General features: G+C 47.6%; 1 protein-coding gene across 4 annotated transcripts in view; it reads right to left on the bottom strand.

Moving 5' to 3' along the window:
* Positions 1-27,478, bottom strand: part of LOC144672633 (natural resistance-associated macrophage protein 2-like) — a 184,811-nt gene that overhangs the window by 112,914 nt on the left and 44,419 nt on the right. For all 4 annotated transcript variants that reach the window (XM_078534484.1, XM_078534483.1, XM_078534485.1 and 1 more), the window contains exons 7-10: positions 26,656-26,726; positions 15,278-15,345; positions 13,561-13,716; positions 11,887-12,045 (exon numbers count right to left, since the gene is read on the bottom strand). In XM_078534484.1, the coding sequence (XP_078390610.1) occupies positions 11,887-12,045; positions 13,561-13,716; positions 15,278-15,345; positions 26,656-26,726 (454 nt within the window). The remainder of the gene's footprint in view (positions 1-11,886; positions 12,046-13,560; positions 13,717-15,277; positions 15,346-26,655; positions 26,727-27,478) is intronic.

Below are 27,478 nucleotides of genomic sequence, written 5' to 3'. Positions count from 1 at the left end.
TGGCCCAGGAGAAGTTAATGAAGGAAACTCTCAGCTGCAGCTAGTGTATAGCACAGGGAGCCCCAATGGCCAGAGTGGGAGAGAAGATATCCTTTCTACTGTCTCAGTACACTCAGTGGGCTAGTATGCTGTTGAATGTGAGACTGACCCATCCAGACTAGAAAGGTTCCAGCTGTCATCCCAGGCCTCTGCTGAGTCAGCTGGTGTCAGCCAAGGGGACAGAAGGGGCATTAACATTAACCTCAACATCCCCAAGTTAGAGATATTAACAAGAACAACTTTTATCGATAGCGCTTTTAACGTAATAAAATGCTTCAAGGGGGTGTTCTGAAACAAAATTTGACACTGGACCACATAGCAATATTAGGTCAGGTGACCAAACGCTTGGTCATAGAGGTTGGTTTTAAGGAGTGTCTTAAAGGAGGAAAGTGAGGTAGAGAGGCGGAGAGGTTTAGGGAGGGAATTCCAGAGCTTGGGGCCCAGGCAGCTGAAGGCATCATTGGTGGAGCGATTAAAATCAGGGATGCTCAAGGGGCCAGAATTAGAGGAGCGCAGAGATCTCGGAGGGGTGTGGGGCTGGAGGAGATTACAGAGATAGGGAGGGGCGAGGCCATGGAGGGATTTGAAAACAAGGATGAGAATTATAAAAATCGAGACATTGCTTGACCGGGAGTCAATGGGTCGGAGAGCACAGTGGTGATAGGTGAGCAGGACTTGGTGTGAGTAGGAATGTGGGCAACAGAGTTTGGAGACCTCAAGTTTACGGAGGTTAGAATGTGAGAGGTCAGCCCGAAGGGCGTTGGAATAGTTGAGTCTGGAGGTAATAGAGGAATGGATGAGAGTTTCAGCAGCAGATGAGCTGAGACAGAGGCGGAGCCAGGCCATGTTACAGAGATAGAAATAGGCAGTCTTAGTGATGGTGTGGATGTGTGGTCAGCAGTTCAACTCGGGGTCAAATATGATACCAAGGTTACAAAGAGTCTGGTTAGTTGTTGATTAGTTGCCAGGGAGGGGGGCGGAGCCATTAGTTAGGGAACGGAGTTCGGAGCAGGGACCAAAAACAATGGCTTCAGTTTTCCCAATATTTAATTGGAGGAAATTTCTGCTCATCCAGGACTGGATGTCGGATAAGCAGCCTGATAATTTACTAACAGTGGAGGAGTCGAGAGAGGTGGGGGTGAGGTAGAGCTGGGTGTCATCAGCGTACATGTGAAAACTAACACTGTGCTTTCGGATGGTGTCACTGAGGGGCAGCATGTAGATGAGAAATAGGAGGGGGCCAAGGATAGATCCTTGGGGGACACCAGAGGTAACGGTGCAGGAGCAGGAAGAGAAGCCATTTCCAGTGATTCTCTGGCTCCGATTAGATCGATAAGAATGGAACCAGGTGAGAGCAGGTCCCACCCAGCTGGACGACAGTGGAGAGGTGCTGGAGGAGGATGGTGTGGTCAAACCGTGTCAAAGGCTGCAGACAGGTCGAGAAGGACGAGGAGGGAAAGTTTACCTGTGTCACAGTCACACAGGATGTCATTTGTGACTTTGATAAGAGACTGTTTCAGTATCAGGGGCAGAAACCTGATTGGAGGGATTCAAACATGGAGTTCTGGCAATGGACTTGGGAGGTGAGAACACACTCAAGGACTGTGGGGAAGAAAGGGGAGTTGGAGATGGGATGGCAATTTTGGGGGTGGTCAAGGGTTTTTTTTTTAAGCAGAGTGGTGATGACGGCAGATTTAAAGGAGAGAGGGACAACACCTGGAGAGAACTGTTTACAATATCGACTAACACGGGGACCAGGAGGGAAGTTCAGTGGATCAGCGGTGGGGATAGGGTTGAGGGAACAGAAGGTGGGTTTCATGGGAAAGTTGAGTTTGGAGAAGGCATGAGGGGAGGTAGGAGAGAAACTAGAGAAATATGAGAGTTCAGGGCTAGGGCAGGGATTAGTATTATAGGAAGTATGGCCAGGTGGGTTAGTGGAAGGGAAGGACGTGGCAGAGACAATTGGTTGGATTGTCTCGATCTTAGTGATAAAGAAGTCCATGGGCTTACAGGAGGTGAGGGTGGAGGAGACAGGGGAGAGGGGTTTAAGAAGATGGTTTGCAGTAGAGAAAAGAAGCCGGGGGTTATCTTTACATTCCAGGGTGATCCTGGAATAGTGAGCAGTTTTAGCAGATGAGAGATGGACGAAATATAAAGAACAGCAAAGAATGACAAGAAGATTAATAAGGAGGGCAAAATTCGAGCATGAGAGAAATATAAAGACTGATAGTAAGAGTTTCAATAGATATTTGAATAAGAAAAGAGCTAACAAAGTGAGCGTTGGTCCTATAGAAAGTGAGTCTGGGGAATTAATAATGGAAAATAAAGAGTAATTGAACTGGTATTTTGCTTCGGTCAAGTAACATCCCAGAAATAGCTGTAAATCAGGAATTGGGAGGGAGGGAGGGACTCAGGAAAATTACAATCACCAGGGAAGTGGTACTTAACAAATTGTTGGAGTTGCAGGTTGACAAACCCCTGGGTCCTGATGGAGTTCATCCTTGGATCTTAAAAGAATTGGCTAGTGAGATAGTTGTGTTGGTTTTAATTTTCCAAAATTCCCAAGATTCGGGGAAGGTTCCATTAGATTGGAAAATAGCAAATATAAGTCCTTTATTTAAAAAGGGAGGCAGACAGAAAGCAGGAAACTACAGGCCAGTTAGCCTAACATCTGTCATAGGGTAAATGTTAGAAACCATTATTAAAGATGTTATAGCAGGACACTTAGAAACATCCAAGGCAATCAGGCAGAGTCAACATGGTTTTGTAAAAGGGAAATCATGTTTAACCAATTTATTGCAGTTCTTTGGAGAAGTAACATGTGCTGTGGATAAAGAGGAACTGGTGGATGTACTGTACTTAGATTTCCAGAAGGCATTTGATAAGGTGCCACATCAAAGGTTATTGAGGAAAATAAAAACTCATGGTATAGGGGGTAACATATTGGCATGGATAGAAGATTGGCTGGCTAACAGGAAACAGAATAGACATAAATGGGTCTTTTTCTGGTTGGCAGGATGTGACGAGTGGTGTGTCACAGGGATCAGTGTTGGGGCCTCAACTTTTTACAATTTATATAAGTGACTTGGACAAAAGGATGGATGGTATGATTGCTAAATTTGCTGATGACATAAAGATAGGTAGGAAAGTAAGTTGTGAAGATATAAGGAGACTATAAAATGACATGGATAGGTTAAGTGAGTGGACAAAGCCCTGGGTAAATGGAGTATAATGTGGGAAAATGTGAAATTGTCATTTTGGCAAGAAAAAGAAATATATTATCTAAATGGTGAGAGATTGCAGAGCTCTGAGATGGAGGGGGATCTGGGTGTCTTAGTGCATGAATCACAAAAGGCTAGTATGCAGGTATAGCAAGTAATTAGGAAAACTAACAATGTTATCGTTTATTGCAAGGGGAATTGGATATAAAAGTAGGGAGGTTATGCTTCAGTTGTACAGGACACTGCTGAGACCACATCTGGAGTACTGTGTACAGTATTGGCCCTTATTTAAGGAAGTATGTAAATGCATTGAAAGCAGTTCAGAGAAGGTTTACCAGACCAATACCTGGAATGGGTGGGTTGTCTTATGAGGAAAGGCTGGACAGGCTAGGCTTGTATCCACTGGAGTTTAGAAGAGTAAGAGGTGACTTAATTGAAACCTTTAAGATCCCGAGGGGCCTTGACAGGGTGGATGTGGAGAGGATGTTTCCTCTTGTGGGAGAATCTAGAACTAGGGGTCACTGTTTAAATAACAGGTCGCCCGTTTAAAACAGAGATGAGGAGAACACTTTTTCTCTCAGAGGGTCATGAGTCTTTGGAACTCCCTTGCTCAAAAAGGTGATGGAAGCAGAGTCTTTGAATATTTTCAAGGCAGAGCTAGATAGATTCTTGATTAACAAGGGGGTGAAAGGTTATCAGGGGTAGGTGGGAGGTTACAGTCAGATCAGCCATGATCTTATTGAATGGCAGAGCAGGATTGAGGGGCTGAATGGCCTAATCCTGCTCCTAATTCGTATATTCGTGTGAGAGCAGAACCGGATAGTGTTTTATGTGGTCCAGCCAGACCTGGCGCTGGATGGCTAAACCACATATCCTTTCAAATTTGCACCGCTTAGACTTAAGGGAGTGGAGATGAGGACTGTACAAGGGGGAATGGTCAGGAGTAACAGATTTTTGGGGGACGAAGACATCAAAAGTGGAGGCAAAGATGTGGTTGAGTAAATCAGTAGCTGCAGAAACGTCGTGGTGAATGGAGAGCCAAAGGCCGAGACAGCTGGGATTGTGAAAGTGCAGCTGTAAGCGAATTGGAGGAAAGTTTTATCCATGGGCGAACACAGGAAGTGGTAGGGTTGGGACAGGGATAAAAGGAAGTGACCAGAGATAACAAGGAAAACCTCACAGGGATCCTGCTCACTATTCAGTGACGGAATATAACCCTAGTTCAAATTCAGGTTGATAATCTCAGCAGGAACTGAATTTAGTACCTTCTGATCTGGTTGGCTCAACACAACAACATCATGTGTTGCAATTATTAACTGAGCCGTCAGGGGGAGTCCAAGCATTTTTCTTCTTGATTGACAAGAAGGCCAAAACTTAGCAAAACAAATGAACAAAGACTTTATTGTCCAATACATTAATCATTAGCTACGTGGGGCTAATTGGGAATTCAGATGTGGTCAATAGTATTTCTGATTAATAATTAAAAAAATAATAGACGCTGCCATTGGGCCTCCCAATACTCATTGACATACAGATGAACTCAAACATTTTTATGCATTTGTCGGTAAAATGGCAAGATGCAAAGCAGTGTGCTTTTTGATGGATGAGTGCTTTACTCCCTCAGTGACTGAATAGTGCCAGATTAAGTACAGTACATGTATATGTATTGTGTATAGAGTATGTTCCACTGAAAATAATACGTGTGATTTAAAGAGTGTCACTGCAGCAGCCCTGTGGCTAGTCAGAGACTTGTGTGAACAACAGACTCAGGACACGATGTTCATGAATATAGGGTCACCATGCACCATCGACATCATGGAGAGAGCACGTACAAAATATACTAGCGCACAGCTAGCTCATTTCACCTCCAAAAGAGTAAACGATGGAAGGAGTGGTGCCAAACTGAAAACAGCCTGAGCTCTGTCAACCTGCTCCTGTGTCGGCACAGGAAGAGGCAACGTTAAACTTATACAAAACCCCAGTTAGATTCAGGGCATCCCATTACAGTAAGGATTAGACTGGGTGAGAAATTAAACGGTACAGGAAGTGAGGAGAGTGGGATTAGACTGGGTGGGATGTTACAGGGTGTGGGGAGTGAGGAGAGTGGGATTAGACTGGGTGGGATAATAAAGTGTGCGGGGAGCGAGGGGGAGAGTGGAATTAGACCGGGTGGGATATTAAATGGTGTGGGGAGTGAGGGGGAGAGTGGGATTAGGCTGGGTGGGATATTAAATGGTGTGGGGAGTGAGGGGGAGAGTGGGATTAGACTGGGTGGGATATTAAAGGGTGCGGGGAGTGAGGGGGAGATTGGGATTAGACTGGGTGGGATATTAAAGGGTGTGGGGAACGAGGGGGAGAGTGGGATTAGACTGGGTGGGATATTAAAGGGTGCGGGGAGTGAGGAGGAGAGTGGGATTAGACTGGGTGGGATATTAAAGGGTGCGGGGAGTGAGGAGGAGAGTGGGATTAGACTGGGTGGGATATTAAAGGGTGTGGAGAGCGAGGAGAGTGGGATTAGACTGGGTGGGATATTAAAGGGTGTGGGGAGTGAGGGGGAGAGTGGGATTAGACTGGGTGGGATATTAAAGGGTGTGGGGAGTGAGGGGGAGAGTGGGATTGGACCTTCCGGGGGAGAGGGGAGTCGGACCCGCGCGGGAGCAGGTTCCGGGGGAGAGAGTGGGGAGTCGGACCTGCGCGGGAGCAGGTTCCGGGGGAGAGAGAGGGGAGTCGGACCTGTGCGGGAGCAGGTTCCGGGGGAGAGAGAGGGGAGTCGGACCTGCGCGGGAGCAGGTTCCGGGGGAGAGAGAGGGGAGTCGGACCTGCGCGGGAGCAGGTTCCGGGGGAGAGAGAGGGGAGTCGGACCTGCGCGGGAGCAGGTTCCGGGGGAGAGAGAGGGGAGTCGGACCTGTGCGGGAGCAGGTTCCGGGGGAGAGAGAGGGGAGTCGGACCTGTGCGGGAGCAGGTTCCGGGGGAGAGAGAGGGGAGTCGGACCTGCGCGGGAGCAGGTTCCGGGGGAGAGAGAGGGGAGTCGGACCTGTGCGGGAGCAGGTTCCGGGGATGAGGGGAGTCGGACCTGCGCGGGAGCAGGTTCCGGGGATGAGGGGAGTCGGACATGCGCGGGAGCAGGTTCCGGGGGAGAGAGAGGGGAGTCGGACCTGCGCGGGAGCAGGTTCCGGGGGAGAGAGAGGGGAGTCGGACCTGCGCGGGAGCAGGTTCCGGGGGAGAGAGAGGGGAGTCGGACCTGCGCGGGAGCAGGTTCCGGGGATGAGGGGAGTCGGACCTGTGCGGGAGCAGGTTCCGGGGGAGAGAGAGGGGAGTCGGACCTGCGCGGGAGCAGGTTCCGGGGGAGAGAGAGGGGAGTCGGACCTGCGCGGGAGCAGGTTCCGGGGATGAGGGGAGTCGGACCTGCGCGGGAGCAGGTTCCGGGGATGAGGGGAGTCGGACCTGCGCGGGAGCAGGTTCCGGGGGAGAGAGAGGGGAGTCGGACCTGCGCGGGAGCAGGTTCCGGGGATGAGGGGAGTCGGACCTGCGCGGGAGCAGGTTCCGGGGATGAGGGGAGTCGGACCTGCGCGGGAGCAGGTTCCGGGGGAGAGAGAGGGGAGTCGGACCTGCGCGGGAGCAGGTTCCGGGGGAGAGAGAGGGGAGTCGGACCTGCGCGGGAGCAGGTTCCGGGGGAGAGAGAGGGGAGTCGGACCTGCGCGGGAGCAGGTTCCGGGGGAGAGAGAGGGGAGTCGGACCTGTGCGGGAGCAGGTTCCGGGGGAGAGAGAGGGGAGTCGGACCTGCGCGGGAGCAGGTTCCGGGGGAGAGAGAGGGGAGTCGGACCTGCGCGGGAGCAGGTTCCGGGGGAGAGAGAGGGGAGTCGGACCTGCGCGGGAGCAGGTTCCGGGGGAGAGAGAGGGGAGTCGGACCTGTGCGGGAGCAGGTTCCGGGGGAGAGAGAGGGGAGTCGGACCTGCGCGGGAGCAGGTTCCGGGGATGAGGGGAGTCGGACCTGCGCGGGAGCAGGTTCCGGGGGAGAGAGAGGGGAGTCGGACCTGCGCGGGAGCAGGTTCCGGGGGAGAGAGAGGGGAGTCGGACCTGTGCGGGAGCAGGTTCCGGGGGAGAGAGAGGGGAGTCGGACCTGCGCGGGAGCAGGTTCCGGGGATGAGGGGAGTCGGACCTGCGCGGGAGCAGGTTCCGGGGGAGAGAGAGGGGAGTCGGACCTGCGCGGGAGCAGGTTCCGGGGGAGAGAGAGGGGAGTCGGACCTGTGCGGGAGCAGGTTCCGGGGGAGAGAGAGGGGAGTCGGACCTGCGCGGGAGCAGGTTCCGGGGGAGAGAGAGGGGAGTCGGACCTGCGCGGGAGCAGGTTCCGGGGGAGAGAGAGGGGAGTCGGACCTGCGCGGGAGCAGGTTCCGGGGGAGAGAGAGGAGAGTCGGACCCTTCCTGAGCTGCTCGGTGGATTTGAAGAGTGACATCACAGGAAAGTGGTGAGTTGATTGGTTCTTGAGCAGCTGCTGTTAGGGACTGTGTTTCAACCCCAGTAATTTTGAAAAACGTAAAGTTCTAAACTAGTACAGGGAAAGCCAGAACTTATAGGTACAGGACAGGGAGCTGATTTGTGAGTAAGGGTGAAAAATTTCTACTTATCTCCAGCTTGTAGTCAATAATTCACGAGTAAGGTTAACGTAAATAAAAGTAACTAAAGTTAAAGTAAGTAAAGTGATTGAAAGTTTAAGGTTAAGGCAATTCGGGACAGCTCAGCCAAGTCCAATATCCATCCTGTGGGGGGTCGTGGACACTTCTCGTGACCCAGATGAGCCCGTGTGCAGGAAATGTCACCGGCTGCACAAACTTGAATCCATTTCAGAGCTTGACCAGTGGCTGGAGTTACTGAGGTACATCCGAGAGGCAGAGAACAACGTGGATAGCACGTTCAGAGAGATGGTCACACCGCAAGTTAGGGGCAAGCAGGCAGATAGGGAATGGGTGACTGCCAGGCAGCCCAAGAGAAACAGGCAGGTAGCGAAAGAGTCCCCAGAGATCCCGCTCTCTAACTGGTATTCCATTCTGGACACTGGTGAGGGCGGTGGATCCTTGGAGGAGTGCAGCAAGAGCCAAGCCTGTGGCACCCCGGGTGGCCCAGCTGTACAGGAGTGGGGGAAGAGGAGCAGAAGGGCAATACTGATAGGGGAACAGACAGGCGGATCTGCGTCCATCAACATGACTCCAGGGTGGTTTGTTGTCTCCCTGATGCTAAGGTCAAGGGCGTCACGAGTGGCTGCAGGACATTCTTGTGGGGGAGGGTGAACAGCCAGAAGTCATGGTCCATATTGGTACTAACGACATAGGTAGGAAGGGGGATGTGGTCCTGCAATCGGAATTTAGGGGGCTAGGTAGAAAATGAGCAAGCAGGATCTCAAATGTAGTAATCTCTGGATTACTCCCAGCAACACGTGCCAGTGAGTACAGAAATAGGAGGACAAGGCAGATGAATGTGTGGCTAGAAAGATAGTGCAGGAGGGGAGGGCTTTAGATTCCTGGGACTGGCTCTGGGGGAAATGACATCTGTCCAAGCCGGACGGGTTGCACCATAACAGAGCCGGGACTGAGTTTCTTGTGGGTCATTTTGCTAGTGCTGTTGGGGAGGGTTTAAACTAACTCAGCAGGGGTGTGGGTACCAGGAGAGAATATTATAAAGTAATACCAGGGTGCACAGAATGCTGGGAGAGGCAGACAGTGTTAAAATAGAGAATAGTAAGTTAATAGATGGAGTCGGAGCAAGGGAACAAGTAATGAAGTCGAAATCAGGGTCACACTTCACGTATGTGAATGCACAGAGTATAGTTAATAAAATTGGGGAGTTACAGACACAGATTGTCTTGTGGGATTATGATGTTGTGGCGATAACAGAGACCTGGCTTAAGGTAGGACAGATCTGGGTGTTAAATATTCCTGGTTACAAGGTGTTCAGAAATGATAGGAAAGGGAAAACAGGAGGAAGGGTGGTGTTTTTGGTTAAGGAGAGTATTGCAGTACTGGAGAAAGAGGATGTGTCAGAGGATTCAAGGACAGAATCGATTTGGCTAGAGCTAAGGAATGAGAAGGGTGCAATTACATTGCTCGGTGTAATGTTTAGACCACCAGCTAGTGGGAAGGATATAGAGGAACAAAGCTGCAAGGAAATTATAGAAAGGTGTAAACATCATACAGCGGTTATAATGGGGTCTTTAATTACCTGTATATAGACTGGGATAGTGGTAGTGTAAGGGGCAGTGAGGGATAAGCGTTCCTAGATTGTGTAGGAGAATTTCCTACAGCAGTATGTGTCCAGTCCAACAAGAAAGAAGGCACTGCTAAACCTGGACCTTGGGAATGAGGTGGGCCAAGTAGATCAAGTGACAGTAGGGGAACATTTAGAGGACAGTGGTCATTGTATTATAAGGTTTAGGATGACAGTGGAGAATGACATTGGTTAATCCAGGGTAAGAATAATCAACTGGCGGAGACCAAACTTCAATGGGGCAAGAACGGAGCTGGGCTGGACAGACTGGAACCAAAGGTTGGCGGGAAAAACAGTAGCTGAACAATGGGCCACCTTCAAAGAGGAGATGGTTCGGGCACAGTGAAGGCATGTTCCCTCAAAAGGGAAGGGTAGGACCAACAAATCCAGAGCTCCCTGGATGACAAAGGAGATAGAAATTAAGTTAAAGGAGAAAAAGTGTGCTTGCAACTGGTGTCAGGTAGCAAATACAATTGAGATCCAAGCTGAATACAGAAGGTTCAGAAGGGATGTGAAAAAGCAAATACGAGAAGTAAAGGGGATTATGAAAAAAGACTGGCGGCTAACATGAAAGGAAATCCCAAAGTATTCTCTAAGCACATCAATAGAAAAAGAGTGGTAAAAGGAGTAGGGCCGATAAGGACCAAAAAGGGGATTTACACAGAGGCAAGAGGCATGCCTGAGGTGTTAAATGAATACTTTGCATCTCTCTTCACCCAAAAGACAGATGCTGCCCAGGCCATGATGATAGAGGAGGAAACTCAGTCACTAGAAGGGTTTAAAATTGATAAGGAGGAGGTATTGGATAAGCTGTCTGTACTTAAAGTTGATAAGGCACCAGGACCGGATGAGATACATCCAAGAATATTGAAGGAAGTGAGTGTGGAAATTTAAGAGGCATTGGCAATAATCTTTCAATGTTCCCTGTATTCAGGGGAGGTGCCAGAGGACTGGAGAATTGCAAACATTACGCCCTAGTTCAAAAAAGGTTGTAAAGATCTGCCCTGCAATTACAGACCAGTCAGTTTAACTTCGGTGGAGGGGAAACTTCTAGAAACAATTATTTGGGATAGAATTAACAGTCACATAGAAAAATGTGGATAGATTCGGAAGAGTCAGCATGGATTTGTTAAAGGAAAATAGTGCCTAACTTGCTGGAATTTTTTGAAGAGGTAACAGAGATAGTTGATGAGGGCAAGGCTGTCGATGTGGTGTATATGGACTTCAATCTAAATCTTGGTGTGTCAAAGTTTGCGGACGACACAAAACTTGGGAGAATTGTAAACTGCGAGGACGACAGTGTAGAACTTCCAAAGGACATTGACACATTGGTGGAGTGGGCAGATAGGTGGCAGATGAAGTTCAATGCGGAGGAGTGTGAGATGATACACTTTGGTACAAAGAACATGGAGAGATAGTATAAAATGAAGGATACTATTCTAAAGTGCATGCAGGAGCAGAGAGACCTGGGTGTATATGTACATAAGTCATTAAAGGCACTAGGATAGGTAGAGAGAGCTGTTTCTAAAGCACACGGTATTCTAGGCTTCATTAATAGGGGCATAGAGTACAAGAGCAGGGAGGTTATGATGAACTTATAGAAGACACTGGTTAGACCTCAACTGGAGTATTGTGTACAGTTCTGGGTGCCACACTATAGGAAGGATGTGAATGCATTGTTGAGAGTGTGGAAGAGGTTTACGAGAATGGCTCCGGGGTGAGAAACTTCAGTTATGAGGAAAAATTGGAGAAGTTGGGACTGTTTTCCTTGGAGAGGAGAAGGCTAGGAGGAGACTTGATAGAAGTTTTCAAAATCACGAGGGGTTTGGACAGAGTAGATAGGGAGAAACGGTTCCCGCTCGTAAACGGATGGAGAACCAGAGGGCACAGTTTTAAAGTGTTTTGCAAAAGTAGCAAATGTGAGGTGAGAAAAAACTTTCTCACACAGCGAGTAGTTAGGGTTTGGAATGCCTGGAAGTGTGGTGGAGGCAGGTTCAATTGAGGCATTCAAGAGGGCATTGGATGATTATTTAAATAGAAACAATGTGCAGGGTTACGGGGAAAAGGCAGGAGATTGGCACAGAGTTAAAATGCTCAGAGAATCAGTGCAGACACGATGGGCCAAATGGCCTCCTTCTACACTGTAACAATTCTGTGATTCTGGGTGGGATATTAAAGGGTGTGGGGAGTGAAGGGGAGTGAGATTAGACCGGGTGGGTCCTTGAGAAAATTTGAGCACAGATTAAATGGGATAAGTGCTCTGTCTCTGTGCTGCAACGTTCGATCATTGCGCACGGGAGCTGCGATTTGGGAATGGCTACAGTGAAGGTTTTGTTTCCGAGGGAGTGAAATCCCTCCCATACTCACCACCTGTGCGTTGGTGCGATTATAAAAAGCTTCTGCAAACACTGAGACCACAAAGACGTTGATGAGAAACGACACAAACAAAGCCAGGCAGGCTTCGATGAAGAAGTAGCGATTTGCCTCCCTCACTTCATTCTTATTGGCTCGGTTCACGTCCCTGGACTGAGAAAGAGAAGATGTCAGCACTAGAATTTCAGAATGTGTGGCACAAGTGTTTGAGACACGTTTTAAAGACTCCTGAACTTCCTTTTCAGTTATGTCAGTAAATCAGCCTATCCTGACTAGGCCAGGGAGGAAATCAGACATGCAATGCTGAGCAGGGAATGCCCAGCAGATTACATCAGGACACACATGTTTCATGACGTTACACAACATATATCCCGTCATTTGCATCCTTGGAATGTTGCCCATTGTGGATGGCAGGACTTGTTTAAACTGAAGTGGCCAGTGAGCTGAGTACAATCATAAGGATGATCGCATTACACAAAGCACCAAATTCATAGGGGTTTGAAGTTATTCAAAATGGTTTTAAATCTTTGGATGTCAGCTCACAATACCAACCCGAGGAAGGTGAAATCAATGGTCTCAGGGCATATCCACAGTAGGTTAGTGACCAAGTGGGGGGCACAGGCAAGGGGTGGGTGGAAGTGCTGACCAGCTGATGTGCAAAGTGCAGATGTGTGCAGATTAAGTGAGGAGTGGATTGAGTTTGGCTGCCAACATCCTGACAATTCACTATTTTTGCTCACACATTAAGAGTCGTTACTTGTGGAAGTTATGGGATGGCAACTGATGCTTGAAGAACCCCACAGCAGCCAACAAACCTCACACTGATAGAAAAACTGTCCCCTGCCAATGCTCGGGGCCATTTAAAACAGGTTCAAATTTCAAAAACACACTTGAAAGTAAGTTCATTAGATTTGCATGTGTCTGAACTCCTAGATGTGATGGAGCAGCTACATGAGGTGTCACAGTTCCAAACCAATCCTGCTCATACATGGGCCCACTTTCATATTCTCAACTCCCTGCAATATGTTGCTTTCACAAGGGAAATTATCCATTTTAGATTTCTTGCAAGGTGTGGCAGCAACTGCAAAGAAAGAACTTACATGTGGCAGAAAATTACATATATACCTGAAATAATCATACATATACACATTGCAGTAGTATAGGCAATGGAATGCATCAAATGATGGGATGTGTCCAATAAGGTATTTCGTTCACTATTTCTTCAGTACGCGCAAGTAGGGGAGACAGTGCGAGAAAGAGCGTGCGAGTGAATGAGTGTGTATGAGGTTTTTTTTCATTGATTCATGGGATGTGGGCGTCGCTGGCTAGGCCAGCATTTATTCCCCATCTCTAATTGCCTTCGAGAAGGAGGTGGTGAGCTGGTGGTGTATGAGAGAAACTGCCGCCTGTACGCGGGTGAACGTATTGAATATCCCCTGTACATGTTAGTCATCACTTTGGTAAAAAATGGGCAAGGACACAGGGGAACATGTCATGCCAGGCCCTCCCCCCATTCCACTGACAAGTTAATAGAATCAGGATGGGAAACACTTGCAAGTATTGAGCATTCATTTACCACCATGTAACAAGTAGCTCCACTTCAGACAGTGTGAAATATAGAAAGGGAACTTTGAAAAGATCCAAATATGAGAATACATACAAACTCACCTTAACCAAAGCAGAGTGTAGGTAGATATTGTGGGGCATGATCACAGCTCCGACAATTCCAACTGCCTGCTCCAACTGACGGTTTCCACAGCCTTCACAGTAGGGAACAAACATCCCCTTCAGCAGTTGTCCCTGGTCTGGCTTCACAGTCACATACTGTGGGGCAGAGAAACACAATTTAGTTGTGAAAAAAACCAAGCCCCTGTACCCTGAAATGATGGATTACCTACCTATCTTCATTTCAAATAATACACATCCTGCACACACAATAAGAGTTAACCTAACTTGATTGGTTCTGGGAAACCATATGATTAATCTGTACATAAAACTGTAATGGCTTTGAAGATGGGTCTCCTGCTCCCATGTCATACAAACCGAGAGGACTTGTACCACTGCACCAGTTCATTTTGACCTGAAACTAAACTGTCAGGTGGGTGGGACTGTGATACGGTGATGCAGATCATTAAAGGGATGAAGACAACCCTACAAAAGGTATGTAATCATTCTTCTTTACTTAAGTATCCTCCACACAATGTAGGACCACATCAAGGGAGATGCCCTGTAGATGAGCCAGAACAGATTTACCAAGGGCATTGTTATGTTGTAGCCCAAGTTGAATAATCATGCTCAGTAATTGTGCCAGGGTTACCCAAGTGGCGTTAAAACATGGCAAACATGACACATAGGAATAGATCAATTAGATCATGGGTGAACTGTATCTTACCTCCAACTACCCATCTCAGTTCCATAATCCTTAATACTTTCACCCAACAGGAACCTATCAATTTCATTGTTGAAATTCCGGTTTGCGGGGCGGGGGAGAGGAGGAGGCGGGGGGGGGGCGGGTGCGCAGTGGGAAAGCATTCCAGGTTTCCATTACCCTTTGTCTGAAGAGCTGCTTCCTGACATCACCCCTAAAGGGCCTAGCTCGAATTTAAGGTTTTGTCCCCTTCTTCTGGACTCTCCCCGCTCCTCCCCCAACCTCCCAACAAGACCACTCACATGTTTGGAATCGGGGTAAAATGGTTTGGCTCTGGATTATCAGCCTGCATTATAGATTCTGCTTTATGTCTCTTGTTGAAATGGGTGAGAGAGGAGATGGTACATCAGTAACATTTACATTCTATACCAGTGAATCTGCTCCTGTTAATATAATCATGCAAAATTAATAACTTGTGAATAAAAGTTTGGATAACACTATGGAATACTTCATTAATAAATCCAAGTTTAGGACCAAGATCCATCGAATAGGATACAACTAGGAATGGAGGAATACCAAACTTGAGCTATAAAGCCTGTGGATTATAGAAGGAAAAGAGAGGGAGGTATAAAGCACAACAGTTTTGAAGTTTAAGGAAATAATGAGTTAGAGGCAGTGCACAAATCTGGATAGCAACAACGTCAGGCTAAAGGCAGGGCAAACAACTCGAGGGACAAGACAGGAAAGTTCCGGAGAGCAGTGAACAGCTATGGTACGTGTTCAGAAGTCAGTAAAGAGCTTCACTTCAATCTGTGAATTGTGTCTGTTTCAAAACCAACCACTAAATTCAGCACATTTAACTGAATAACTGCAAAATGAGAACAGATTGAATGTATTAATCCGCGAGATTTTTTAAAATATATAGATCATATACTGCAGCCAAATCAATAGCAGAAGAGCCAAGGATATTGCAACTGTAAAAGCTACTGAAAAACTTAAAAATTCATCTATTCTTACCTCATATCCAAATGTAACTGCCATAACTGTAATGAGGAAACCAAAGAAAGCTTCCAGTTTTCTCAAACCTGAGGGAGGCAGAGGGCTCCTGTTAGAAAGACTCGTTTTTATAAAGCACCTCGTCACATTTCAAACATCTCAAAATGTTTCACAGGAAATTACATTGAAGTGAAATATAGATTAACATGCTGGTCAATTTGAGTTCCATGTCCCTCAAACAACAACGAGCTAAATGCCCAGTTGGTCTGTTTCTAGGTTTTTTTAAAAAATTCTTTCACAGGATATTGGTTGATGGGAGAATGTTGGTCAGGACATTAGGAGAACTTCCTACTCTTCTAATAATGCTGTGGGATCTGTAGTTAAATTTGCTCCAGTGCTTTAGATTGAAGTCTGTTCTGAAGGATGGCAAACGGGGCAGCATTCTCAGTGCTGCACTGAAATGTTAGCCAAGATTATCTGCTCAAGTGGGGCCTGTGACCTTCTGATTTAGATGAGAGAGTGACACTCCATTACGCCTTGATCAATCCAACAATACTGTAGAGGACATTAGGTATGCCAGGAGTTGCAAGTGGTGTAGTGGTGCGCAGCAAGTCGTGCATCTGAATTCATGCACCCAATTCATAGCATGAAGTTTGGAAGGTGTTGCTCCCCCAGGTCTCAGATACAAACAATCTGCTCAATCAGACTGGCCGGCTCTGGCCAAAATCATCCTGAACGCAAGGCTGCTGGTGTGCTGAAGTGGAGAAGTCTAGTTTCTCTCCCCCCCCACCCACCCACCCAACGACTGTCTGTTTCTGCATTGAACATGCATCACTTTAATTGCTTGTGCATTTTTGCGAAAGCATCCCGCTTGCTCAGTCAGACTTTCCTGCAGTCTTTGCAATTGCTGTTGCATTACAAGTTTCAGAATTGACAGGATAGAAATCCTTATGGGTCCGAATGCGTGAAGAGGTCCAATGACACCACTGACATTCGTGTTCACTCTCATCAATACCCAAGAAGCCATATTTTACAAGTTGTGCCACTCCCACCTGGCCTGTCAGGCGTGTGGCTGTTACCGTCACTCCAGGCAGAAGTGGTCGCTGAGCATTTTTATTCACTGCAGGTTGAAGTGACACAACTTTCAAGGATTGGAACAACTCTGAAGGTCACAATGGCATAAAGCTTCCACGCGACAGGATCCTTCCAAAATACTGTAGGAGACATCTGCCAGACAAGTTCAGTTGTATGTAAAGCAAGTGACTGATGCCATGATTACTGGGGGAAGGCAACTTTATCACTTTCTCAGTGGAAATGAGACAAGAAACTGAAAAGGGCACAGAATCAATACTGGCAGAGATTACCAGTACCTGTCTGCTCTCTGGGGTTTGAGTAATACTTTGAGGGGCCTGGTTCAAGCGGGTGGATATGAGGACACCCTGAGAGGAAGCCTTCTCAACTGCCCTTCTCCTGCCATATTACAGGTTCTGGGTCTAGCTCGAAAGCAAGCAAGCTACATGAATGCAATCTTTTTGGTGTCTTACCTGTGGGAAAAGTCTAGCGTCACCATCAAACATCTTGTATGTCAAATCTGACAGGAATAGCCTCTGTCAGGAACAGCAGGGTCTGACTCAGGTCTTTGGAATTCCAGCTTGTACAAATACAAGAGGTTTTTGTTCACACATGGAGTAAGAAGCATGCAGGCCAGCTTGATGGAGCAGCGCTGGACACAGTGCTGAACTTAGGAATTTGGCGAGTGAGGGAAATTGGGCGCAGTGAGGGAAGAGGTGCTGTCCTGGTCTTTTACAGAAGAAGGAGTGGTCTGATATAGGGAGCAAGAGACAGGGAACTGAAGTCCAGAGACATTAATTAGGTAAGCAGGAAGGTGATTGGTTGGTGAGTTTTAAGGTTCCCCTTTTTTCTAAGCGGGGACAGAAATTTAAAGTACTACAAGGGAGATATTAATACAGTATTAAATTTATAGCTTAACAAGTTAAACTACTTAAGGTAGCTATGAATAATGATTGCATGGCATTTCTAAACCTGAAACCAAATTAGTTAAATGCATAGGTGATGTGTTGCTTGTGGTTATGCTTCAGTTGTACAGGACACTGGTAAGAAAACATCTGGAGTACTGTGTACAGTATTGGTCTCCTTATTTAAGGAAGGATGTAAATGCACTAGAAGCAGTTCAGGGAAGCTTTATCAGACTAATACCTGGAATGAGCAAGTTGTCTTATGAGGAAAAGTTGGACAGACTAGGCTTGTACCCACTGGAGTTTAGAAGAGTAAGAGGTGACTTGATTGAAACCATTAAGATCCTGAGGGGTCTTGACAGGGTGGATATGGAGAGGATGTTTCCTCTTGTGGGAGAATCTAGAACTAGGGGTCACTGTTTCAAAATAAGGCGTCACCCGTTTAAAACAGATGAGGAGAATTTTTTTCTCCAAGGGTTGTGAGTCTTTGGAACTCTCTTCCTGCAAAGGAGTTGGAAGCAGAGTCTTTGAAAATTTTTAAGGCAGAGCTGGATAGATTCTTGGTAAGCAAGGGGGTGTTAGGCTATATGGGGTAGGCGGGATGCAGATTTGAGATTACTATCAGTCATGTTCTTATTGAATGGTGGAGCAGGCTCGAAGGGCCAAATGGCCTACTCCTGCTCCTTGTTCATATGAGGAACTTCGGCTCAGAGTTGACGAACTGGAGTCTGAGCTTTTGACACTGCATCAGGGAGGGGGAAAGTTACCTGGAACACTTTGTTCCAGGAAGCATTTCGTTCAGTAAATCAGATTTAGTCCCTGGTCAGAGGCAGGAGGGTGCGACTACAAGGGAGGCAGATATGGGGATCCAGATGCACCGGAGGAGACTCAGCCCTTGCAATTATCCAACAGGTTCAAGATCCTTGATGCCTGTGTAGACGAGAGCAGAGGCATCAGGGAGGATGAGTAAAAAGGAATGTAATAGTATGGGGCAGTCTCGTCAGGGGGATACATACAGTTCTTTGCAGCTGAGAACACGAGTCCTGAAGGCTATGTTTCCTGCCTGGTGCCAGGGTTAAGGACATCTCCTTAGAGCTGGAGAGGAACTTGTAGTGGGAGGGGACAGATCCAGTTGTCCTGGTCCACATGGGCACCGATGACATAAGACAGACTACAAAAGCGGTTCTACTGAGGGAGTATGAGCAGCTAGGGGCTAAATTAAAAAGCAGAGCTATAAAGGTAATAATCTCTGGATTACTACCTGAGCCATGAGCAAATTGGCACAGGGTAAATAAGATCAGAGGGTTGAATGCGTGGCTCAAAAATTGATGTGGAAGAAATGGGTTTCAATTCATGGGGCACTGGCACCAGTACCAGGGGAAAGAGGGAGCTGTACCATTGATACAATCTTCAGCTGAACGCCGCTGGGACAAGTGTACTGACGAATTGTATAACGAGGGCTATAAAGAGGGTTTCAAGCTAAATAGTGGGGGAGGGTTCCCATGAGGAAGTTAATGAAAAAGGACAAGGCTATAGTGCAGGGTAGCAATACGGGTAATGATAACCAGAGTGTGACAGGAATGGACAGAGCGTACAAACACAAGGGTACACTTGCAAATAGGGTCAGGGTAGGGAAAAATAGTAAAAAGACAGACTTAAAGGCTCTTTATATGAATGGACACAGCATTTGTAACAAGGTAGATGAATTGATAGCACAAATAGAAATAAATGAGTGTATGATATGATAGTCATTAAAGAGACGTGGTTGCAAAATGACCAAGGCTGGGACCGGAATATTCAAGGCTATTTGACATTTCGGAAGGACAGGAAGAAAGGAAAAGGAGGTGAGGGAGCTCTGTTAATAAAGGATGAGATGAGTACTGGTGAGAAATGATCTTGGTTCAGAAGATCAAGATGTAAAGCAGTTAAGGTGGAGATAAAAATGGCAAGGGACAGAAGTCATTGGTGGGAGCAGTCCCCCCTAACAGTAGCTACACTGTAGGACACAGTATAAATCAATAAATAATGGGGGCTTAATGGTGCTGCAATAATTTTGGGAGATTTTAATATTCATATAGATTAAGGAATCAAATTGCTACTTCATTATTTTTTCTCCTTTTGTAAAATAAATCTCCTCTTTTCCCTTTTTGTGTTTAGGATTCTCTGGTGGGGCGGAGTATTAATAACTATTGTAGATACGTTTGTGTTCCTGTTTTTGGACAAATATGGCAATTTTGATGGACTAAATGAAGGGCAACGAGTGACTGAATGAGGGGTTTCAAGGGTGAGTGCGCTGGCGAGAGATTGACCAAACGAAAAGTACATTGAAGAATCAAAGTCTTGAGGATGAGTTCATAGTGTATTCGGGACAGTTTCTTAGAAAGTGTCTTAAACTTATATAAAGGCAATTACAAAGGTATGAAGACAGATGGCGACAGTGGAATGGAAAAATATGTTAAAAAGTAAGACAGTAGAGAAACAGTGGCAGACAGGCAAGGAAATATTTCATAACTCTCAACAAAGTTATACTCCATTGCCAACGAAAGATGCTATGAGAAGGATGCACCATCCGTGGCTAACAAATGAAGTTAAGGATAGCATCAAATTGAATGCTGAAGATTAGTCGTAGGCCAGATGATTGGGAGAAACCAGCAAAGGTTGACTAAAAAAAATAAAGATGGAAAAATTAGAACATGGGAATAAACTAGCAAGAAATATAAAAAAAGCAAGAACTTCTACAAGTATATAGAAAAGGAAGAGGGCAGTTAAAGTAAACTGTGGTCCCTTAGGGGATGAGACTGGAGAATTAGTAATGGGAAACAAGGAAATGGCATTCACATTGAATAGCGTTTTGTCTCTGTCTTCATAGTAGAAGACTCAAAAACTAACCCAAGAATAGTAGACAATCAAGGGGCAAAAGGGAGAACTTAAAACAAATCAGGATCATTAGAGGAAAAAGTACCAGGAAAACAAATGGGACTAAAGGCTGACAAGTCCCCTGGACCTGATGGCCTGCATTATGGGGTCTTAAAAAGTGGCTGCAGAGGTAGTGGATGTGTTGGTTGTAATCTTCCAAAATTCCCTAGCTTCTGGAAAGGTCCCAGCAGATTGGAAAACAGCAAAATGACTCAAGAAAGGAGGGAGATAGAAAGCATGAAACTATAGGCCAGTTAACCTAACATGCGTTATTGGGAAAATGCTAGAATCTATTATTAAGGAGGTGGGAGCAGGACATTTAGAAAATGGTAATACAATCAGGCAGAGTCAACATGTTTTTATGAAAGGGAAATGGTGTTTGACAAATTCATTATAGTTCTTTGAGGATGTAACAAGTAGGGTGGATAAAGAGGAAACAGTAGATGTAGTGTGTTTGGATTTCCAAAAGATATTCACTAAAGTGCTACATAAAAGGTTACTACACAAGATAAGAGTTCATGATGTTGGAGTGATATATTAGCATGGATAGAGGGTTGGCTCACTAACAGGAAACAGAGCAGGGATAAATGGGTCATTTTCAGGTTGGCAAGCTGCAACTAATGGAGTGCCACAGGGATCAGTGCTGGGGCCTCAACTATTCACAATCTATATCAATGATTTGGGTGAAGGGACTGACTGTACTATAGCCAAATTTGCTGATGAGACATAGGTGGGAAAGCAAGTTGTGAGGAGGACACGAAGGGTCTACAAAGGAATATAAATAAGTTGAGTGGGAAAAAGTTTGGAAAATGGAGTATCACGTGGGAAAATGTGTGTCCACTTTGGTGGGAAAAGTAGACAAGCAGAATGTTACTTAAATGGAGAGAGACTGCAGAATGCTGTGGCACAGAGGGGGTCTGGGTGTCCTTGTACATTAATCGCACAAAGTTATCATGCAGGTTCAGTAAATAATTAGAAAGGCAAAATGAAATGTTGGCTTATTGCGAGGGGTTGGAGTATAAAAGTAAGGAGTCTTGCTACAACTGTACGCAGGGCATTGGAAACAGTTCAGAGGTTGATGAGGTTGATTCCCAGGATGAAAGGCTTATCTTATAAAGAAATGTTCGACAGGTTGGCTCTATACCTATTGGAGCTTAGAAGAAATGGGAGGTGATCTTATTGAAACATAAGATCCTGAGGGGGCTTGACAGGGTAGATGCTGAGAGGGTGATGCCCCTTGTGGGGGAATCTATAACTAGGGGGCACAGTTTCAGAATAGGGATGCCCATTTACGACAGAGAGGAGGAGGAATTTCTTCTTTCAGGGTTGTTCATCTTTGAAATTCTCTACCCCAGAGAAAGTGGAGAACATATTCAAAGCTGAGTTAGACAGACTTTTGATCTACAATGGAGTCAAGGGTTACGAGGGACAGACAAGAAAGTGGAGTTAAGGCCACAATCAGATCAGCCATGATCTTATTGAATGGCAGGGCAGGCTCGAGGGGCTGAATGGCCTACTCCTGCTCCTATTTCTTAAATTGTGTTCTCACATTGCACCAGTTGCTGCAACACAGCAGCTATCCCACCTGCCCTTGTCCTCTCCCTGGCTGCCTTGGCCTGGAAACACACAATAATGAACAGGGCAGCAAATGCCCAAGGACCACCACCAAAGCCATGTGCTCAGTCAACCTCGCTCCCTGTACAACGGTATAATTGCAAAGCAACTTGCATGCTGTGTTTGTGATGGCAGGATGCATTGAGATGAAATACAGACTGTTAAGTAGCACTTTTGCGCAATGGAAAGCGTTTTAAGAAAAGGGGCAGAGCTTCTCTCTGTATTTTATGGAGGATGCAGATGAACATTCTGATTTCTTCCATACTTTCTGTAGTATGTGTATCAAGGTGGGTACATGATGTTCCAGGTTGGGACACAGCATCCGCTCACTCTGCCACTTCCATCCTGCCATTTAAACACTGGCTTTAACAGGAGGGTGGCCCTTGAGCCAAAGCAGGCCACCCTCCTTTGCTGCAGCAGGATCTTAAATGATTTGCTTGAAAAGGGAAGTTTCTCCATTGCTGTCATTTGTCAGGCCAACTGCAGCACAGTTCTTCAAAGCAATGGCACTCCTTCCAAGTTAACTGACATAATCAGTCCACTCCCTTTAATGGTAAGCAGCAGTCTTTTAATTACCGCTTCCAATTATGCACCGCCTCATTATTCACACTATAGGTCAGTCCCACTTTCCGAGGTGTCAGCTGTGGCTCAGTTCACAGCACCCTCGCCTTTGAATCAGAGGGTTATGGGTTCATGTCCCACTCCTGGAAACCAAGAACTGTGATTGTACTCGAAAAGAGTTGCAATCTGTGACTGTTGATAACGCGAAAGAGTTTGAATTTTCCACACAGAAAGCACAGGGACATTAAGGGGAAGGGTTTGTTTCATAAAATGAAGTAATGTTCGTTGTCTGCACTCACGGCATGGGAGAGTCAAGCCCCGATTTTGGTGGCCTTGCAAGATTGGGCTTTGGTATCTTTTTTCTTGTCAGCCATGTGCCTGATATGTACAAAAATTCATCCCCATGGTTAAAAGCTTCCAAAACTACTGCCCAGTAGGTTAGTCCTCAACAGCAGCCTAGAAAACTGCCTAGTCTAGGTACTGGATTGCAGAGTATGTCAAAGAAAGTTGACTTTGTTCCAAGCTTCCTTCAACACCCACATTGACCTGGAGAGACCCCATTTATCTCCCCATTAGGAGGGCAGTGAGGTCTTGTGGCACAGTGGGTGGCATTCCTGCCTCTGAGACCGAAGCTCTGGGTTCAAGTCCCGCTCCAGGACTTGATGATCAAGGAAGGTGCGTTCATAACGTGGCCAAACAGGTTGAGTATCAACTTGTAAGTCCTTCCGACACACGTCAATGACAGGCGGCAAGAGTAAGAGAGATTCCTGGTCAGCCATGTGATTGCCATGAAAGAGATTGGAGCCTCGACCATCACTATCCATAGCTCCAGATTACAACATGCATGTAAAGTGTATGTTGTCACAGCAACTCTGACTCCCCTCAGGGGAGGGAGGGAAAGAAGCGGTTGTTTCAATTGGCTGGACAGCCAACGCAGATCAGATTGGTGCCAACAGCATGGGGCTTGATCCCTGTTCCGGCTGGGGTGGATTCAGGACCTGTCTTCTTGCCATGTGCCTGATATGTAGATCGCGGCGCTGTGGGTCGGACCTACCTTCAGGCAGAGAACAGAAGGAAGAGGAAGAAGATAGCCACAAATTGATTGTTGAGCTTTCACAATGCAGGCAGTGGGTAAGCCCACAGGAACTTTTCACTAACAGTTATACTTTAACCATCTTCTTGACCAGAGCTAGGGAAATGTGCATAGTTTATCGGGTGGTAGCTCCACCAATCGGACGGTTGGAGCTTCAGTAGCTGCTGCTTGACTCTCTACTAAACAGTCATTGTAGGGAGTAACCGTGAGTGCATGTTCTTATACAGGTTGTCTTCCAACAGTTGTCAAAGTACACTTACCATCAGCAGCGGAATAAGCTACACAGGGCAGCTCCTGTCTGACCAGCCACTTAGCTGTTCTAGACATCCACGTCAAGTGTCACGCACCAAGCTTACTAATCACTGAATGCTAAATCAAGATGTGAAGAGCTTTGGCAAACTGACAGGTCAATGTAGAACAAAGCCCACTGCCTCTCTCACATCTTGGTTCTTGAAGTTGCATATAAGCCAGAGGAAGCACTTCTGTTGTTTACTTAGACGTTCTGAAGCATAAGGAACAGCTTGGACTCGTGTCTTATACAGCACAAGCTTATTCTACATTAGCATTTTGCTGTAGATGATGAGACCAAAGCACCCTTTGCATTTTCTCAGCTTAGTCCTGAAGGACAGCGTCCAAGCTGGAGTTGGCGTCCATTAGGACCGATAAAACTCCACTGCATTTTCCAATCAACACAACTGAGATGCCCGCTTCAGCTGCCAGCACAACTCGGGTATGCACCACCATATCACATTGATTAGGCCAGATGGAAGGTAGGGCCCATGGGACCTCCGGTGAGTCTGCCTAAAACATAATATTACCTACAGAAGAGAAGTGCCACAATACTTTCAGAAATATCCAGAGTAGATGTTCCAAGTCTGTTCCTTACGATGTCATCCAACATAGCATTACTGAAGACATCCGATTGCAGGGGTGATGGTGGACAAGCATATCTCACTTCTCTTTTCAGGCAGCTTGATTCAGTGGGTCTCCCATCAACCCCAGCACAAGTCGAAGGGCTGGAGCACAAATCCTAGATAAAATCCAAGCTCCAGCCATGTATTCCCATTGTTTCCAGCACCTTCATTACTGTCCTGCTGGGTGCTGACACAAAACTTTTTTTCAGAATTAATGACGGAAACATAGGGACTGCCCAGAGCCTTACAGCATTCAGCAATCTCTTATAAAGTCACAGCTTGTCCTACACGTTTCTCATGGGAGCTCATGACCATCGCCGGAGATACCTCCAATGCCACTCCAGGTCTGGCTGGATACAGGTGCCAAGCGCCTCCTGGCAACTCCCACTGTACTGGAACTCAACAAGCAACTGTTCCCTTGTCCACAACTGGATCTTATAATTTGATGGCATAAAATGTTGGCAGTGCTAATTTGAATGATCACCATAAAACCTCAGATCAGCAGTCAATTGTACATTTCCATATGCTTGGTCACACCATCTACATTCGTGCTTCTTATCAACTAACCCATAAACTACCACCAAATTCAATCACTCTCCCTACACTGGCAGGTATACTGTCGCTCCCCAACATGAGAGGCTTCATTTAGTCAGTTCTCGCTGCCCCCACTGCGCTCGGTCAGCCTCTCTCCGGTCCCACTGCGCTCGGTCAGCCTCTCTCCAGTCCCACTGCTCTAGGTCAGCCTCTCTCGCTGCCCCCACTGCGCTCGGTCAGCCTGTCTCCAATCCCACTGCGCTCAGTCAGCCTGTCTCCGATCCCAATGCGCTCGATCAGCCTCCCTCCGATTCCCCTGTGCTCGGTCAGCCTCTCTCCGGTCCCACTGCGCTCGGTCAGCCTGTCTCTGATCCCACTGCACTCGATCAGCCTGTCTCCGGTCCCACTGCGCTCGGTCAGCCTGTCTCCGGTCCCACTGCGCTCGGTCAGCCTCTCTCCGATCCCACTGCGCTCGGTCAGCCTGTCTCCGGTCCCACTGCGCTCGGTCAGCCTCTCTCCAGTCCCATTGCGCTCGGTCAGCCTCCCTCCGGTCCCACTGCGCTCGGTCAGCCTGTCTCCGGTCCCACTGCGCTCGGTCAGCCTCTCTCCGGTCCCACTGCGCTCGGTCAGCCTCTCTCCGGTCCCACTGCGCTCGGTCAGCCTCTCTCCGGTCCCACTGCGCTCGGTCAGCCTCTCTCCGGTCCCACTGCGCTCGGTCAGCCTCTCTCCGGTCCCACTGCGCTCGGTCAGCCTCTCTCCGGTCCCACTGCGCTCGGTCAGCCTCTCTCCGATCCCACTGCGCTCGGTCAGCCTCTCTCCGGTCCCACTGCGCTCGGTCAGCCTCTCTCCGGTCCCACTGCGCTCGGTCAGCCTCTCTCCGGTCCCACTGCGCTCGGTCAGCCTCTCTCCGATCCCACTGCGCTCGGTCAGCCTCTCTCCGGTCCCACTGCTCTAGGTCAGCCTCTCTCCGATTCCACTGCACTCGGTCAGCCTCTCTCCGATCCCACTGCGCTCGGTCAGCCTCTCTCCGATCCCACTGCGCTCAGTCAGCCTGTCTCCAATCCCACTGCTCTAGGTCAGCCTCTCTCCGATCCCACTGCGCTCAGTCAGCCTGTCTCCGATCCCACTGCTCTAGGTCAGCCTCTCTCCGATCCCACTGCGCTCAGTCAGCCTGTCTCCGATCCCACTGCTCTAGGTCAGCCTCTCTCCGATCCCACTGCGCTCGGTCAGTCTCTCTCCGATCCCACTGCGCTCAGTCAGCCTGTCTCCGATCCCACTGCTCTAGGTCAGCCTCTCTCCGATCCCACTGCGCTCAGTCAGCCTCTCTCCGGTCCCACTGCGCTCGGTCAGCCTCCCTCCGCTCCCACTGCGCTCGGTCAGCCTGTCTCCGGTCCCACTGCGCTCGGTCAGCCTCTCTCCGATCCCACTGCGCTCAGTCAGCCTGTCTCCGATCCCACTGCTCTAGGTCAGCCTCTCTCCGATCCCACTGCGCTCAGTCAGCCTCTCTCCGGTCCCACTGCGCTCGGTCAGCCTCTCTCCGGTCCCACTGCGTTCGGTCAGCCTCTCTCCGATCCCACTGCGCTCAGTCAGCCTCTCTCTGGTCCCACTGCGCTCGGTCAGCCTGTCTCCGATCCCACTGCTCTAGGTCAGCCTCTCTCCGGTCCCACTGTTTTAATTCAGTCCATCACCCCCAACATTGCTCCTTGAAGTCAGTCACTCCCTGACACACTCACCCTTGAAACCCCTCACGTTCAGTCACTCGTTGCCCTTCATTTAGTCCGCCAAACTTACCATATTTGTCCAAAAACAGGAACACAAACGTGTCTACAATAGTTATTAATACTCCGCCCCACAGGGGAATCCTAAACACACAAAAAGGGAAAAGAAGAGATTTATTCTACAACAGGAGAAAACAAACTTGAAGTAGCAACACCTTTACATATCTTTACAGAATTTCCCTCCGTCCTTGCCTGGATTAGCCCCAGCATTCCACACACACGATTCCTCCAATAAGGTGGAGCCTGTACATGCTTTTGCCAACAGTGCTCTAGCCCAGTTGGCAAGGGGTGAGATTTGTGCCATTTTATTTGGCTTCTAATTATTTCCTACTCCCAAAGGCAAATGCCTCTTCATCCAAATCGTCTGCCTCGGTCTTTCTTTCCTCCAAAATTGATCAGCTTGTAAAACCCAACCGTGGTGTCATCTAACTACTAATACTTGCGGACAGATCCCACCTCCTATCTTACACCTTGTGAGTGCCCTGCACTGTGGGCTTGGGGCCCTTCACCTGGGTGCCTCAATCTTAAAAATATTTTCAACAGTCACCTGCCGAAATGGTGTCACCTCATATTAGATATCTATGAACTAAATGTAGAGGTCTTGTGGCGCAGTGGGTAAGGTCTCTGCCTCTGAGCAGTCCCACCCAAGGAAGACACGTTCATAATGCAGCCAAACAGGTTGGGTATCAACCTGTAAATCCTTCCAATGCAACATTAATGGCAGGCGGTAAGAGCAAGAGAGATTTCTGGTCAGCCATGCGATGGAAAGAACGTTGGAGTCTCTTATCGTCACTACCCATAGCTCCAGACTACAACATGCATGTAAAGAGTGCAAA

This window comes from Cetorhinus maximus, chromosome X (genome assembly GCF_964194155.1).
Source record: "Cetorhinus maximus chromosome X, sCetMax3.hap1.1, whole genome shotgun sequence".
Taxonomy (NCBI): Eukaryota; Metazoa; Chordata; class Chondrichthyes; order Lamniformes; family Cetorhinidae; genus Cetorhinus; species Cetorhinus maximus.
Note: the sequence above shows the minus strand (reverse complement) of the source record. Positions and strands in the feature narration are given on the sequence as shown.